This window comes from Nicotiana attenuata, unplaced genomic scaffold, assembly GCF_001879085.1.
Source record: "Nicotiana attenuata strain UT unplaced genomic scaffold, NIATTr2, whole genome shotgun sequence".
NCBI lineage: Eukaryota > Viridiplantae > Streptophyta > Magnoliopsida > Solanales > Solanaceae > Nicotiana > Nicotiana attenuata.
Window position 1 is genome coordinate 177678 of NW_017671407.1, and position 17802 is coordinate 195479.

At 36.3% G+C, this 17802-nt stretch overlaps 1 protein-coding gene across 2 annotated transcripts in view; it reads right to left on the minus strand.

Moving 5' to 3' along the window:
- The window catches only part of LOC109208101 (serine/threonine-protein kinase TOR), a 38784-nt gene extending 22237 nt beyond the window's left edge, over window positions 1–16547 (minus strand). The window contains exons 1-24 of one of the 2 annotated variants that reach the window (XM_019371139.1): window positions 16231–16547; window positions 14728–15066; window positions 14582–14656; window positions 11538–11710; window positions 11324–11422; window positions 10038–10197; window positions 9765–9908; window positions 9425–9594; window positions 9131–9335; window positions 8860–9054; window positions 7543–7695; window positions 6257–6378; window positions 6065–6164; window positions 5897–5992; window positions 3455–3585; window positions 3056–3158; window positions 2791–2973; window positions 2631–2723; window positions 2440–2475; window positions 1879–1977; window positions 1682–1780; window positions 1401–1563; window positions 1188–1312; window positions 1042–1094 (exon numbers count right to left, since the gene is read on the minus strand). In XM_019371139.1, the coding sequence (XP_019226684.1) occupies window positions 1042–1094; window positions 1188–1312; window positions 1401–1563; window positions 1682–1780; window positions 1879–1977; window positions 2440–2475; window positions 2631–2723; window positions 2791–2973; window positions 3056–3158; window positions 3455–3585; window positions 5897–5992; window positions 6065–6164; window positions 6257–6378; window positions 7543–7695; window positions 8860–9054; window positions 9131–9335; window positions 9425–9594; window positions 9765–9908; window positions 10038–10197; window positions 11324–11422; window positions 11538–11710; window positions 14582–14656; window positions 14728–15066; window positions 16231–16341 (3227 nt within the window). In that variant the 5' untranslated portion in view covers window positions 16342–16547. Of the gene's footprint in view, window positions 1–1041; window positions 1095–1187; window positions 1313–1400; window positions 1564–1681; window positions 1781–1878; window positions 1978–2439; window positions 2476–2630; window positions 2724–2790; window positions 2974–3055; window positions 3159–3454; window positions 3586–5896; window positions 5993–6064; window positions 6168–6256; window positions 6379–7542; window positions 7696–8859; window positions 9055–9130; window positions 9336–9424; window positions 9595–9764; window positions 9909–10037; window positions 10198–11323; window positions 11423–11537; window positions 11711–14581; window positions 14657–14727; window positions 15067–16230 lie in introns of both variants that reach the window. The other variant, XM_019371138.1, reaches the window with a different exon arrangement.
- Between the last annotated feature and the right edge of the window lie 1255 nt (window positions 16548–17802).

A 17802-nucleotide genomic window follows, 5' to 3' on the forward strand; every position in this document is an offset into this window, starting at 1 on the left:
TAAATAGAAGGGGCACCACAATTTATCAACACAAACTTAAAGAAAGAATCACAGAGATCACATAGTACAAAGCTTTTATCAGGTAAGAACTTGCAATCCAGTCTGCCTCAGAATTAAAACACAATTTGAGTGATAGGGTCAAAAACAAGAAGATAAAATTAGTGAATAATATAAAAGACCAGTAATAGAATCATCCAGCAATTGCTCATGAAGAATACGGTAAGAATTGGCATGAAAAGGAAAGATAACTATATTTTTGATAGAACGTTGTAGCATGACTAAAATTGAAACACTAATAAAATGATTAGCCACTCAGAATTCTGAGTTGGGCCAAAAATTACTTGATGACCTTCAGTAAAAGTAAAAATCAGTTGCAACTAATATATACTCCAAAGTAATAAATTAAAATAGAAGGTTGTTTTTTAATTTTTACATAAGTGAGTCCATAGATAGAGATGGATCAGGATTTGATATCTGAGAGTGTACCCACTAGAGTCAACATCAAAACAACGTAGAACAGTAACCTCTTGTTTGGATGGTTGTTACCTATCGTATCGTATCGTATCGTATTGTTACTTTAAATACAATGTTTGTTTTGGTTGTTACTTAAATTTTATTGTAAAAATCCGTTGTTACGTAACGATGAAATGTGCCACTTTATGTAACGACCGATTTGGTGTGGTCGCGTCGTTTCCTTGTGTTTTTCTCTCAATCTCACTCTTCATTATTATTAAATAATTTTATTTTATCATTTACCCTACCTTTTTATATACCGTATCATAATTTTTCTTTATAATATTGCAAGTTTATTCATCATATCACAGGTGCGTGATACCATGAAACGACGCCAAAACAATACAATCCATCCAAACATTGTACTCATCAAACGATACAGTACAATACAATACGATACATTATAAAACGATACGTAACAACCATCCAAACAAGCACTAAATCTTTGTCATTTCATTTGTTATCTATTTCTTGAGAGAATAAGTCTCATATATCCTCGGTGATTAATGTAAGGGAAAAAAATCAGACCCGTCCAAGACAAGCTTCAAGTGATGCACAAGAGAAGATATGTGTCCAGTGACCTGCAAAATGGAAACGAAGAGAAGAAAAGAGGTAACGAAAATATGCCATCAAATGGAAAAAATGAACTTGGAAGGACTCCCTTTTACACCAACCTGCACACGAGGTATCAATCTTGTGAGAGTTTTGATTGCACCGCGTCTTACTTCTACTGAAGCATCCAATTTAAACAACCGAATAAGTGCAGGAAGAAGCAGATGCATATGCTCATCTAATGTCCCTGCAAAGTAAGATGAGACCAGTAGATACCTCAACATCAAAGCGATACAAACCAAGACATGGAGCCGAGAAAACAAAGGAAGACTGACCACCAAAAACTTCAAGCGTGTGGAGAATAGGAATAACGTATGTGTAGTCACTAAACCTCTCTGCATCAGTAAGAACTTGAATACAGCAGGGAAGTATATCAGCAAGGTACTTTCTGAATTCATCGTTGAGAGCCAAGCAAAGTTGCTCCACAAGATGCAGAATCTAAAATCAGAAGAGAAAATGACCAGTAAGATCATTATCCATAGTATCTGTTCTAAAATGCCCCACACGAAAAGTATGTGCGGTATTTTAATACCAACTGAAATTCTAATGGTCTTACAGGAGCAATGTGAACAGGTCTGTTAGCAACAGGCAAGCTGAAGGATGACCATATTTCTGATATCAGAGAGAGCAACTCTGGCAGATACTTGCGGATGTGCTACAAACACAAAATCATTTAAAAGATCTGAAGAAAATTACGAATCCAAAAGAATGACGAGTACAAGACATATAATATTATTAAAACGAAAATATTACCTGGCGGACAATAGATACCAAGGTTCCAAGCTTCCATGTTATAAATTCTTTTAGACCATCCTCACATGTTCGTACAATGTGAAAGAGATCTGGCAAAACCTACAGAAAAAATAAAAGAAAGAGTCATAATTTTGAGCATCTCTGCAAAAACCATTCCATAACAAATGTTTAGAAAAAGAATATACGAATTACCACCACTAAAATTTCAGTATATTCTACTTAAGTTTTCAACTTGCCCAGCATCACTAGCTGGTTGTCCCCTACTTTTACATGTTTGAAAGTAAAGATTTGACTTTTCTTTCGGTAATCAAAGAGTAATGCCGTAACGATTTGAGTTATCTTTATTCAGCTCAGATTCATTATCTCTTTCACCTTTTCGCAGTGTCTGCCGGGCGTGGATTGGCAGGCGAACTGTTCGCAAACCCTCAAAGAACCACATTTGATGAACTCACATTTCAAACGTTAATTTCCAGCCAAATTAAAAGGTAAGGCTGCAATGGAATGAGAACAACAATTCCTGTATCTGTCCTTATTGCAATTTATGTGAGCTAGTAAACTAACCTTAGGCAAATAAGGGACACAGCCAAGGCCCATGGACTGTACATGCAAAAGTGAGAAGACAAAAACAAATAAGTCCCAGGACTAACAGTGCCAAAAGTAGAAAGGAACAAAGCAGATAGTAATATAACAATCCTGCTTAAGAAAGAGTTGAAAAACAACGAGAAACAAGATGCCCAACAGAGTCTCCAGACCTTGAAAATAAACATAAGAGATCCAACCACTTTCTGGTGGTAACTTGACAGAGATGGATCCCTGAGTATCCGCATGAGTGAGTTGATAGCAACCTGCAGCAGTAGATTACAGTTAGACAAGCTAAAAATGAAAACAATAAGTTTCAGGTTTAAGTCTCACAGTGGAATAATAATCTTCAGATGTTGCAAAGGAGGGCCAGAGATCCATAGGCAATTCATCCATTGATCTTATATGTTGACCAGGATCACCAGTAACCCGGGTAACTTCACCATGGGATCCGGGTAAGCTTTGCTGATTGCGCTTGTGCACATGGGGATCTAATGCACCCATGATGCCAAGAACCTGCAAAATTCATCCTCAGTGAACTTACGTACTGCCTAATCCTACGGAAAAAACAATATCGGACAACAGCGATTGCAATTACCTTCAAAACCTCTCTTCTGGTTGACCAAGCCAGTTCACCATTGAGCAGTTTCAAGAGTAACCCAAGCAACTGAGGATACTCATTGTATGGAGTTATGACATATCTACGAACATTACAAATAACAAAACTTTCAGGCAAGATTTTTGAATATTCAAAAACTAAAGTAGTGCACCGGAACCACGAAAAAACAATGTGATGCAAACTACCAGCAAAAAATAATGGAAGTTTGAAAATTAAAGATAGCACGCCCAAGTCCAAATGATAGAAAAAGTACGTATGTAGCACAAAAAGTATTAGAAATAAGCCCCCATCATAAATTTTCTAGGAACCAAAAGAAATAGTAAGCAAAAGACTGATCGCAAAGGAATAATGAGATCAAAGGCTGAAGAAACCACATACCCTGTACTCTGTACAACTTGACCAAGTGTTGATACGGCCACTTCACGTTTGGTGGCAGCTGCCCCATCCAGTAGAGCTTCAACAATTAATGGCATAAGTTCTGAAATATACTGCCGCATGGCAAAGCCACCCTGAAGAGAGTATAGAAAAGAAACAAAACACGAGAGTCAGGGGTCTCAAAATGCACAAAAGTAAAAACTATCTACATGCATGATGACAACATTTGATCGTCTTGGATCTTTTAATGCAATCAAAATAGCTGATATAGAGAGCTGAAAGGATGTGGAGTCGTGCATGGGCTTTAATTCGTATCTCAATCTAATGATCTTTTCCTTCTAGACCTGATCTTTTGGCCCCTGCCTTGCTAAGCTATGATATCATTTAAGCTGCAAAACAATTCTTGACTGTATAGAACACAGAGGCACAGAAGACACCAAAAATTCAGCCTAAAGATCTCAGGGGAAGACCAACTATAACGTTCAAGAAACACTCCACTGTTCCGGACAGTTTAACTGGACACAGACACACGGCGCTAAGAATACACCTTTTAAGGCATAGCATAGTTGTGTGTGTTCATAAAAACCCGAAAAACCGAACCAAACCGAAAATCAAACTACAAATGAAGACTTGGCCCCAAACCGACTAAAAAACCGATACTTTTTTGGTTTGGTTTGGTTTGGTTTTGGTTTTGAATTTTAAAAACCGATCAAATTTGGTTTGGATTTGGTTTTAATAAAATAAAATAAAAACGAACCAAACCGACTACAGAAGTAGCTATTTAAAATTTATTATCACAACAATATATATGTATATTTTTATCCAAAGTTTCTAAAATTTTATGGTACATGTTAATCGTTTGCACTTTTAGTCTAGCTCTTTGCTATTATAATAATCTATTTCTTTACCTTTACATTCTAGTTTGATTGGTACATTTTTTTGGCTAACTACAAAAATCTATTTCATGTTAAAGATAATCCATTTTAATTTTAATTGAGCCCTTAAATTATTCATCACTATTTGATTCAATTATCATCAATATATATTGGTAAATGATAGATTTCTCAAAGAGCAATTGATTTGATAATATTACGTTGAAAATGTAGTCGCCGAAATATGTGTTTGGTAGTGTATGTCTCATATTTAAGAAAGAAAAACCGATAAACAACTGAAAAACCGACAAAAACCGACATAAACTGAATCGATAAAAACCGACTTAATTGGTTTGGTCTGGTTTGGTTCCAATATTTGAAAAACCGACTTACTTGGTTTGGTTTCTTTTTAGGGAAAACCCGATCCAAACCGAAAAATGAATACTCCTTGTGCATAAAATACCAAAAGTACCATTATACCAAATAATTTTGTTTTCTCATTCAGTACAGAAAGTCCCATCATAACAAAATAATTTGTATTTTAAGTAGTGGGACGTACAACAAGTCACGTCAACAACAAATTGGGAATGTAAAACTTAACTAGTTTCTAGATATAGAAAAATAACAATCACTTGTTTCTTTTTTATAACCTAGAAAAATACCAATCATTTTGAGGCGGACAAAAAAGGAAACAGTGTCAAACAAATTCGGACAGGGGGAATATATCCTTTATAGGCATTCAATCCACCCGGGTCATCGACAGGCTCGGATACAGGTTGACTTAAGCCCCTTATTTAATTTTCAATACGAAATGCGAGACAAAAGTTGGAGTACAAATAAGTCCAATGCGACAAGGAGGTCAACAGCACAGAATATTGGTAGCAGCCTATCCATTAAACAGGATTAATCCAGCAATCGTCAGTTCTCCTAGAACGTGAAACTTGAAATGCACTTTTACTAAATGAGAGAGGCTGAGAAAATAAAAAGAGAAAGGAAGTAGAATTTAACAGCAGGGAATCATATCATGTCTTGAGGTAAAGTTAAAGAGTACACATATAACTGAAAAGTACTGTGAAATACCTTTTTTAATTGAAAACTGTAAATCACCTTAAGATAGGATGTTCTCACTTAATAATCGAGTAAATTAACAGACGCATAAAATAAGGTCAAGTACCACAAAGCTAAATTCAGATAAAGGCAACTCTTAGGTCACAGTGATTGTGATGATATAGGAAAAGATTAGAGCAAATAAGCGCACATTGAGCATATGATATATCTGGGTGAGCTAAAAAAGAAATATGCGGATTTTGTCATTACCATGTGATGCTAGAGAAGCAAGGAGAAAAATAAACTAAACTTCTGGCTAATAGGAAACACACACTATTGAGGAGCTGAAGTCAATTTATTTACAATATCTGTTTACAGTATAAGAAAGCATTTTACAGTTTTAATTTATAAAGAGCCAACGAAAGAAACAGTACACAAAGGAAACACACTAAGCTTCTCTAGACAGTGCTGCATGAGAGAGATTAGGCAAGGCCGTAAGGGGGATCAGTATGAAGAGACAACATACCACTCTGGCAAGATCTCCAACAGTCACTAGAACTCCACTAATAATGCCACTATTCGCATTGACTCCTGTGCCTTCACAGAGTTTCGCAACAAGAGCCTGAAATAAATGGAATTACAAAAGAAAAAGGGATGAAAGATGGCACAGTACATATAAGTATAAATGTTGGACCTTGTGTATGGGAGCAATGTATGGAAGAACTAATCGTTCACAATTGCGAATCAAGCAACCCAATAACTTTGCACTCTCTTCTTTACATTTATTATCTGCACTGCTAACAGGGTAAGAGATGTAAACATAACAAGCTTTACAGAGATCAAAAAGGAAGGAGACTCTTTCCATTATCAAAGGCCATATGAATACCTTTGTTCTAGGTAAGTTAAGAGCTGAATAAGATGGCGACGAAGTGCTGGAAGAACATATGCTGGATTCTTTTCAGATAGTCTACCAGCTAGTGAAATTGCATAGTCACGAACTTCAAAATGCTGGAAAAAGAAATTATGCACATAAGCATGGTAAAAGTACATATATGATGGAGAAGAAGACAAGGTGGTCCATGTCCTAATAAATCATATAAAGAGGCATTTTGCGGCATCAACACTAAAAAATAGGTATTAGATATTCACAAAAGCGGACAGGACTTTTTCGCAGGTTGAAAGTTAGGCTCTTGTATGTTTTCCTCTCATGTCCAATCTCTTTGTTTTATGCTTCTAAGCTCTTATTAGCCAAAAACGACTTGAAATTTGCACATAAACAACGAGCCTAAATATCTGAATTTTTAATTCTCTGTGTAACAAAGAGCTAGTTAAAAAAGAGGATCCATGTATCCCCCGCTTCTTACACAAGCGATTAAATTGCCTACAACACAATTTATCTTTCTCAAATTGCAAGCGATCAAAATGGCACCCTATGCAACATGCCATGAGAAAATGGCGAATGCTCTAGAGTCTAGACCTCTATAATGACTTCAAAACAAGGGCAGTTAGCTTCATTCAGTCAACTTTGTTGACTTTTGCTGTCATTGCTAAAACCTAAAGGACAAATGCATATACTTTCTTAAGTAGCAAAAGCATTTATTCTACTCCTTTCTAGTATATAAAATCCGTCTTCTAACAAAAATATCTATAGGAAAGTACACCACTAGAATACTTTCCATTTCGACTACCCATAGCTCAAATGAAAGAGGAGAGTTAACATATAGGATTGTTTTGGAAAGTAAACAAGGAAGATTTTGGAGTGAGAAAGCTTGCAATAAACAAGGGTCTGTTTCCATTAGCACTATCTTTGTGCTAAGTTCAATTTTTAATGAAATCTGTTACCATTTCAAGAAAAAAACTTGCAATAAACAGTGGTTGCAAAATGAACGGCTGAGTTTACAAAACCATGCATTAGTTTATCCATAAGTTTTTAAGAGCACGGACGTTACTCCCTTCCCTTTCCTGAATAAGTATATATAAATAACCATGAGACAGTACATTTTGCCTTCCATTTTTGCATTTTTTACCTTTTTTCCATTTTGGGAGTTAAACGATGTGCTAAGTTGTTTTATCCATGTACTGAGGCATATAACACTGGCGTCATCTAAGCAGGCAATTACAACACGTTGAAGAGATTGACATTAATAACTACAGACCACATGAATTAAATACCTCGTCATTTAAAGTGGCAAATATAGCGGTCAAACTATCAGCCTGAGCCAGAAACTCATCGAATCCTCCATCAGCATACAGAGAAGAAAAAATTGAATGCCGAACAGTAACATCAGCGTCGGCAACAGCAGCGATGAGAAGTTTTTGCACAATCTGTAAAAATTAACTCAGTTAAAAAAGACTCCTAAATCACCATGCGGAAGACCGGAAATAAAAACCTTAATATGCATGATGTCAAGGAGTACTTATCCACCAAGTGGAAAAGACACTTAACATGAGAAACTGCTCAAGGTTTATTGACAGTCTTCTGGAGATTTACAAGATTTTGAATCACTAAGAACTACAATTACCAAGTGAAATGACCCCAATGGCCAGCTAATTATATGATCAGGCCAAACATGAGACTACGAACAAGTACAGACATACTAAAAAGTTTTAGTCACACTACAAAAAACATTATCATTAAGAGAATGAAATAAAATGGTAGAATCCAGGAACTTGAGACAATTTATCCCAGTAGACCATACCCATCTGCCATAGAGACCAAATGACTTGAGACACCACCAGAAAAGCACATCATAAAGCTATACAATTTCTCTTTTTCATGAAAAGCCAACCCTTGAAGACCCTTCCTAAAATCAATCGACGTTCAGTAAGAAAGCACAAAAAAACAAAGAGAACCAAAAGATAAACCTGTGAATCTACCGTTGTCTAAAACCATCATTATAGTCCTAATTGGCAAAGTCTAGAGTGTAAAGTAAATTGAAATCATATGTTACCAATTTTTTTGGAAGAACTTATAAAAATGACATTGAAGTATGATTTATAGAGTAATGGCTCAAAGAAGAGATAAAGGTAATCAAATGTTGCACAGCACACTATACAAACACTAATGACCATTGGAAAGAAATTAGGACAGTTCTTGGGATGAAGCAATTAGCATGTCCCAAACATTGGACTTAGCTGACCAATGAAAAGAAAGTAGGACAATTTTTGGGATGGACGGAGTAAGTAACATATGCTAAACTTGGAATCAGTCCAACCACTAAAAGCTAGCTAATCTTTATAGCAGGCATCCAAAACACAATCCACTAAAAGAGACGCCTGCCACCTCTTTCACGAAAAGGGGATAAACCGGCTGAGAGATTGATAGAAAAACTATATTATTGAAGCCACTCATAAAACTGAATTATACATCCTTATACAGATATTAGGGCATAGATTCTTTTCATAGGCACGTATTTGAATGCGCAGATAATTAAGAAGTGACGAACCAGGGAACCATATAATACCAAGAGATAGTGTTTAAAAGCAAACCTCTTCAACAAGTCGACGTCGCTTTCCACTGGCACGATTGATTCTACTAGGACTAAACTGGGTAGAAGACATCGCCAAGAAAGAATTTGCTACTAGTTTGCAGCAACATAGCGCAGCATCTTTTCGTGTAGCTCCATCCTCATCTTCTAAATATACAACAACAGACTCCCTTGCAAACTCAAGAAGAACATGACCCTATAATGCCACAGGTCTTCTATCAAAGTAAACTAATGAGAAGGGGAATAGAGTGCACAAAATATAGACGACAAACCTTGAAATTAAAACGAGCAAGAGTCTGCAAAGCAAGTTGAACTAGCGCAGGACCACTCAGTTCTGGTACTTGGGGGGTAACTGTTGCAATATGCCCTCGACTCATAGCAGTTGATTGTCTTGAGAGTGCATGATGAGATCTGGAGAGAATTGCAGAAATACATTCAAGCAGCCGATCTTGAATGGTCGGCAACAAAGATGGAATGCTGAGACACAGAAATACACATGTTATCCTTGAGCAACACCAGACAAAAGAACCCAGTTCATGAAACTTCTGCTCAAATTCAGAAATAACCTTTCAGTTATTTGCTCCAAGGCTTCCACTAGTGTCAGGGAAAGCCCAGCAGAAAACATAGCATCCAAGAGACCACGAACATGAGGCTCCATGGCTGGTCCCATTGCTTTAGCAATATTTCCAACACATGCCAGAGCCTCAAATGAGGGCCTGCCTCTACGGGGAGCAATCTGAGAGAAACATACGCATGTCAGGGTTATTGCTTCAAGCATATACATGTCACAGAAAAACCTACAACACCTGGAAGATAACTTCTTTTAATATAAAACCCTGAAAAGATAAGTTTTCTGGAAACAGTTTCAGTTACTCAAGTCCATCTGCAATGAAATATATGGCATACCGCATCACGCAAGTGAGAGGTTATTGTCGGCAAATAGTTAATGAGTTCACCATCCAGAGCACCAGCCATCTCCCCAAGAGCGATGAACCCACTGGCACGTTCTGCAGGTATTTTAAGGACATGAAGTATATGATTCATGCATATCTGTAGAAGCAAAATCAACAAACTTGAGGTTACAGCAGTCAAGATACAAGATGTAAATCTCAATCACCGAGATTTTCCAGTTAACCCAAAGCAGCTTGAATCATTAAAATGAAGTCAAATGTCACAAACCGTTAAATAGTTAGTCACAAATCGATCACGCAGGAAATGGGCAATTCGAGGAAGTAGAGAAGTTATGCTGAGACGAACTAGGCGATCTCGGTGCTCCAGGTATCTTATAACAATTTCCGCAACCTCCCTGTATCTTGACATCATGAACTCTCCTGTATTCCTGCACATTTTGATGAAGAAATCTGCATGCATCAGGTAACATTTATCATACCACATCCAGATAATAGTGGGTCCAATTCCCACATCATGTGACTTGAGCATATTATTCAACTTGCGCCTGTAATCTGACATTATTGTTTATGAAGGAAACAACTCAAAATAAGCAAATAAATCCTTGAGACTATAGTTGTCATGGAACATACTAGCATAAGTGCATACATGGCAATACAGCAAAGAAAAATTTGTCCTCCTATAGCTAGCAGAGGTACCTCACCCATAATCAACCACTTGACCACAACCCTCTTTATGCAGCCATTCCTCGCCTCAGTACCTACCCTTCAGCGTTATCAAAGGCGAAAAGCGCAAAAAAGCTCTAAGGTTTGTTGGGGCCTTAAGCGCAAATAAAACATGGGCTTTAATGATGAAAGGTGAAACTAGTTCAGGCAAAACAAATTCACGGCCTATCATAGAACTGAAACCAAGAACACCAACTCACGCATGCTTCTGAAGGTATGATACCCATCAAATTTGTTTAAAAGAACAAGCAGAGAAATCCATGGCAAAGTAACAAGATAATATCTTATACAACTTGACCACATAGTATAGCTCAACAGAGGATCCTGTACATATACGTAGTCAACTAATGGTAACTGAGAAGAGAAATACCAGCAACAGCCAAAACCCAATACTTTTTGCAGAGGATTGTGAAAAGGACTGAAAAACCCAATACTTTCTTCATTAAAAGGACTGAAAAACAAGGTACCTCGACAGATCGTAGTCAAGCTACAGACCACAAATACATTCTAGATACAACGGCTATAAGAACAAGTAGGTAGTACACACTTTTTTGGTATAAGTCTTGTACATGGAAGTTCTTTCCCTCATTTATAAAATTATTTTCTTTATCCAAAAAAGGGAACAAGAAGGTAGTAGATGGTTGCACCTAAAACACACATGTAACTGGCCTCGGACTTGAGGTAGACTGACTCTTAGGTCCTACATGATATAACCAAAGATTTTAAGTCTCCAGTTTATCAGACAGCCATGACAGCAATTTAAAACAGCAAAAGGAACTCTCAATTATTTTCCTACAATGAAAAATAATATGATACAGTTTGATAGCAAACCTTAGCAGCTCTCCCACCGCGAGAAGGGAGCCATGTATACTATGAACAGGCGCAGTTCTGGTCAATCCATCTTGGGTAGCCTCAAACATCTTATAATACCTGCCAGCACCACCAATTTTAGAGCAGATGAAATTTGCCACAACGTTCATAAGATACTGATAAAAATGACATTTTTACTGAAAAACAAGAAGGGAGGAGAGAGAAGTAGACATACCACTGGACACGCCATCGTGTCTCGCGCTTTTCAATAACGCGAAGGCAGGCACGCAATGCCTCAACAGCCTTCTCTCGAACAGCCAATGTTGGATCCTTCAGAGCAACCCAAATAACCTCCACAAAGTCCGGCACATGAACATTGAAAACAGTTGAAGCATTTTCCGCCATTTCCTAAATTTAAGACAAAGATTGAAACAGGAACAGCATCAGCAAGTACTTAGTAACTGGAATTCAATAACAGCTGCTATGTGGTGGGTGATATGGAGAAAGAGAAATCATAGATTTGTTTGGGGGAAAAGAGAATTTTAATTAGTCTGTAACATAGATGTATGTTTTCGCTAATTTTTTGTGTAACATGGCATATGTAAATCATGTGAATGCCATGCTTGACTTACTTGGTTCATTACACAATCTGTAATGAACAATTACTGGAACTTGCCAATAAATTATCTTTACCTAGCAACGAAAAGAAAAGATAGAGATTCAGGAAGGCTGGACCTATTTAGAAACTCCAGATTGCCAATTAGGCACTTGAAAATTAATGGGGGCTCTGCTGTTTCAAGTTAGCAGCTAGAAATGATTGAATAGTGTACAGATAATAACTTCTTTTGTATTACTTGACAGATTAAATCCCAGTGGCGTACAATATTTGGTTTTCAGTGATTGAGTAAGACAGAATTTTGGTTTAAATAACCTACTCTCTAGCAAAGTATGTGTATTTGAATATTGACATGTTACCTTCCCAATTGATCATTTATGGCTATTGCTTACTGAAATGACATGGCAGCTTGAGTGTGTGTTTAGCTATTTGAATTTCTTTTGACAAGCTACAACATAAAGAAGTTTAGTTAAAGTATTATAAGAATGACATCTATATTTGTATAATATGAACCATTTCACTCTTCGTTCCATGATAACAGAATAACACTAGTTAATCTTTAGGATATGATTCTTGTTAGATAGTTATGTGGAAATAGTCCTAGTCCCATATGTAGTAGGAGTAGAGTATGTCCTAGTCCCGTATGTAGTAGTAGTAGAATATGTCCTAATCCTATATGTAGTAGGAATAGAATATGTATTATATATAGGGCTTATTGTATCATTGTTAATAAATAGATTTTTCTCCCGTGCATTCTCACATGGTATCAGAGCTTCAGTGAGAAAATTATCGTTGTGCGTCATTCCAGCGACATCCGGGAAGAAAGATCTCATCGCCGTGCAAATTTCCGGCAACTTCGTTTTGTTCCAAGGGTTCATCACTGCTAAGTGGTACTGTGCATATACCAGTACCACCATCAGATCTGAAACCCTTGTGCGACTAAACCCCAGAAATTTCAGTCCCATCGGAACAGAAAAGTCAGTCACCGTGCGTCTTTCCGGTTGACGACTCAAGATTGATTTGCGTTATCTCCTCATCGGTGACTGTTGCGCGAAAACCAACACTACCAACTTGTTCGGAATAGTCAGGCAACAAAATCCCAGTCAATCACTCCGGCAGAAAGTCCCTCATGCGCCGCCAAAACTAGGGTCCCGACGAGCTACAGTAACTTTTCCGGCGCGTGTGAGCCATTCCGGCCATTTTTTGACAGAACTTCTTCAGGATAACTTACTTGTCCAGTGATTCCGATCCTACCCATATAAATTACATCAAATTCTGACAACTTTTATTTTTTACGGCGTGAACAATGTACTTTTACCAGCGTGAACAATAATTTCCAGAAAAAGTTTATGTTTTCTGGTGGTGTTTCAAAACCTATTTTGTAGTTTGGAATTTGGCTTAGTCTCACTATTTTAAGATTTTTCCGGCGACCTTTCGGCCAACTCCTGTTTATCAGCAACCACCTGGTTTTGTTGCTCAGGGGGAGTCTAGTGGCCTTGTATGTCGAATGATCAGCTTGTAAATATTTTCACCAAGTCCCTCACTGGTCCTCGTATTAGTTACATATGTAACAAGCTCGGTACATATGATTTGTATGCACCGGCTTGAGGGGAGTGTTAGATAGTTATGTGTAAATAGTCCTAGTCCCATATGTAGTAGGAGTAGAGTATGTCCTAGTCCCGTATGTAGTAGGAGTAGAATATGTCCTAGTCCTATATGTAGTAGGAGCAGAATATGTATTATATATAGGGCTTATTGTATCATTGTTAATAAATAGATTTTTCTCCCGTGCATTCTCACAATTCTAATAGTAAATACTTTGTATTCAATTTTGAGATAGCCTAGGTACCTTCTAAGATAGTGACTGATACAATGGCAAGTTGGACAGTGGAAATGTTTTTGATGATTTGGCGAGAACAGAACAGTAGAATCTTTTAAGGGTGGACTGTGGAGAGACCGTATCAAAAAAAGAAGGCTTCATTTCAGTTGTATCTTCGGTGAAAATAAATTTTTTTTTTTGAATATTCAAATGAATTTTTTGAGGTGTTAAGTCAAATCGCTATGTAATATTACCACAATATTAGTGTGCTATCTAATGAAAAGATCTCGATTTAACCTATCAACAAAAAGATCCTGATTTATCAAAAAATAGTTACCGACTTAAATTTATGTAATGAAAATCACCAGCTTTAAGTGTTCAACATGCTCGATGACGTAAGTTTCACCTTATTACAATGCTCTATATTCATATACACCAAACAGCCACTAAGCATCCCCTGGGTTAGTAACTATGGTTATGTAATGTTTCAATTGTAACTAAGTGCTCCAACATAAAGAATTACACAAGATACTTGGTACTCTTATGGAGAATGAATAGCATTAACAAAATGAATAAGACAACACCGAAATTGGAAAATAACAGAACAAAAAAGAATTGACAGAACAATCCGAAGACGACTACCAAATGGTGAAAGACATATCTTCAAGCAACAGGAAAACATCATATGACAAGTTCACCAGCTTTTTGTTTGTAAGCTAGCAGTCAAGTCTATAACGTTTATAATATAACTCAAATCTTCCCCATCACATAAAGATGAAAGAAATAAAATCCAGCTTCAAAGCTTCTGCTTATACATCATCAAAAAGGAAGATGTTAATCATACCTTTAATATTAAGACGGCAGCAAAGAAACGATACTCAATTCTTTCACCACGAAGCCATCCTAGTGCAACTTTTACCTGAAAATGCGAAAGAATTGAGATCCTGAAGTCAGACAATGAGAAATCTGAAGTAGCAAAATGTTACACACCTGACGTTCCACTTCATCTGCAGTCATTGCACCGCCAGATCTAGCTAGGTGACCCAGAACTTTACTAGCAAGGACCAAGATTTCACGATCACGCTTTGTTTCAAAAACAGCTCGCATGTAATTGGAGAATTTTGCCACTTTTGATGCATTTTCACTGATGGTGACATCTATTAGTTCATCAATAGCCCTCAATGCTCCCAGATTTTCAGAAACTTCATTACTATCAAGAAATGTAGTAATACGTTCATATAGATGATCCATAAAACGAGCAAAAGCTTCTCCACTAAGATCACGAGCTTCTTCCTCTACGAGCCGCCTCAAGGCCGATGTAGCCCCATCCTACCAGAGAGTGTAAAATAAGTAATACTGGCATGGTGCAAAAGTTTGCAACATCGACACAAGTATTTAAAATGAATTTAGAAGAGAGAGGAGTGCATCCAACAACATGCAATCTAAAACTACAAAAACAGCAACACCACACATAACATTTTAAATGCATATACATTTAAAGCGGAGTTTTACATAAACAAAACAAAAACCCACATCAGTATCAATATGAAGCACTCTATGCAGAAAACTGCTCTGTTAACCCTTCAATAGACAAATGAAACTGGCAAAGTGAATGAAAATACAAAAAAACAAACCTGGTATTCCCATGATTATCCAAACCAAAGGTTCACCAAGATGGTCTGATATAAAATTTAAAACCAGGACTGTTCCATCTCTCTCAATAGATAGAGGAGGAAAATAAACAAGTGCAATTAACAAGAAGCTTAGAGGAGAAGACTTGTATATTAAACAGATCGGCTACTTCTATCTGGTGACATGATTTCAAACAGGATTAGTCATGATAAATATTAAAAACAGGAAAAGAGAAAAGGAAAAAGGTCAAAAGCGTTTATTAACCTTTTCTTTCTTGCCTGAAACTAAAGTGTATCTAGCATTGTGCTGTCTTTCTTGATATCATCTTTCGGATACAAGGTTACAAATAACTATGTCCAAGATTTTCGACGGAAAATCAAGAAACAACTCAACATATTTTTTGTTTTACTTATGGTGTAGCCGTGTAGAATGGAACTTGCAAATGAAGCTGAATCTATCTTAGAGCTCCTACGGATTCAGATAGGATTATACTTGATATACATAAGTCCAGCATATTGTCAGTACTGTTTATGAATAAAACTTTACCATTTCAAGACAAAACGCAAGATGTGGCATGAGCTAAAATCTTGGACAAAGTTACTCATAGAGAGCAATAAATAATAATAGCTGTGTCCAAGATTTGGTTTTGGCACATCTTATGTCATCTTTTATCCTCAATTCATCATAAAATCAAAATCAGAGCACTAAATGTATGTCTGGTCACACTTCCTCACCAATTCAATCAAATGTAACAGCAAAAGTAAAAAAAATACACAGCAACTTAAAAGAGAATGGCAAAACGAAAATTAAATTATAGAACAAATTTAGCAAATAACTCCAAAAAAGAGAATTTGAAAGAACCTTAGGATTGCCTCTAGTGCAGAGGTCAGCAAGAACTCTATTGAGAGCATCAATATTTCCGGCACCGGTGGTTGCAACTGGATAACGGATCGCCTGACTGGTGGTAGCCATGCTTAATTCACACACGCGCCACCACAAAAAACCCTAACACGATCGACAGAACATTTTATTTCCGTGTGATGTGCTGCTGCTATACACATACACAAAAAGAGAAATTATAGAAATACACATGTGTTCTTTATAATTTGTAAGAGAGTGAGTGAGCTTCTCCGGAAGAAAGTAGGATAAATTGACGTTAGGTTTTTAACGGGTAAAAAACCCTTGCCCACTGTGATTCCCTTTTATTACAGCGTGTACTTGGCTGTGGGGCACACAAGTTTACGCGCTCCGTTACCGTTTTATTCTCAGTGAAGGAAAGAAACAACATTTGATTATTGCTCTATTTGCTACTAAGTATTTGATTCTTTAACAAAATGAGACGTTAACTTATGTAGCTTGTTTGGATGGTTGTTACGTCTCCAATTCTTTGTATTGTATTGTATTGTATTATATTTTGATAAATATAATATTTAGATAGATAGTATTATTTATCGTCTTTTATAATATTACGTACCAACAATACGAAAAATAAACTTATAAATAATATTATACACAAAATTAGGTACGGGGTAAAATTACTATATAAAAAATACATATTAACTGATAAAATATAATTGTTTAATAATAAGGAAGGGCAATATGAGAAAAAAATATAACGAAATAACCACACCAAATCGATAGTTACATAATTTGTCACTTTTCATTATATACAATACGAAAAAAATTTAAGTACAATCGAAATAAACGTTGTATTTAAAGCAACAAAACAGGTAACAATCATTCACACAAGCTATTAATTAGTTTGGACTGTACATTGTCCGATGAATAACCTATCAAAACTGAACAAAAGTATAAGTTGCTATAAGATGCTAAATAATTTTGATGCACAAGTGAAATTATTATGCATAAATTATTTATGCATTAATAAAGAAGAGATTTTTATATTTGAATTACTTACTTTACAAAAATATTTTTATGTTTAAACTATTTAATTTGTCACATTTTATCCTGGATAACACATTGATTATCACATTATGTGATGATCAACTCCTAACTTCAACGATTGATTTAGACCTATTCTTGTCATGGATTATCAATTTGATAGATATAAAATGGGTCTTTAATCGTCTTGATGAGGTTTTTCATGTCATAAGGACATAGGTAGTGTTGATTTCGATAGAATCTATTATATATCTATATATTATTAAAAAGAAGGAAGTCTGGCATGGGATTATGACAAGTGACGACGTAGGAGAATGTCATATGTTAGTTTTTAGGACAAAACTTAGTTATTAGTTTTAAATTTTAAATTAAAATATTTAAATATCTATTTATTGGTTGCGTAAGAACCTAAAATTAAGGAGCACATCCTACAAACTCCCCCCCCCCCCCGTCCAACTAGTGATATGCTTCCCTCCCTTTTTACTTTACCCTCGTAATTACCTTAACTTAGTCACTTAAATTAAAGTAATC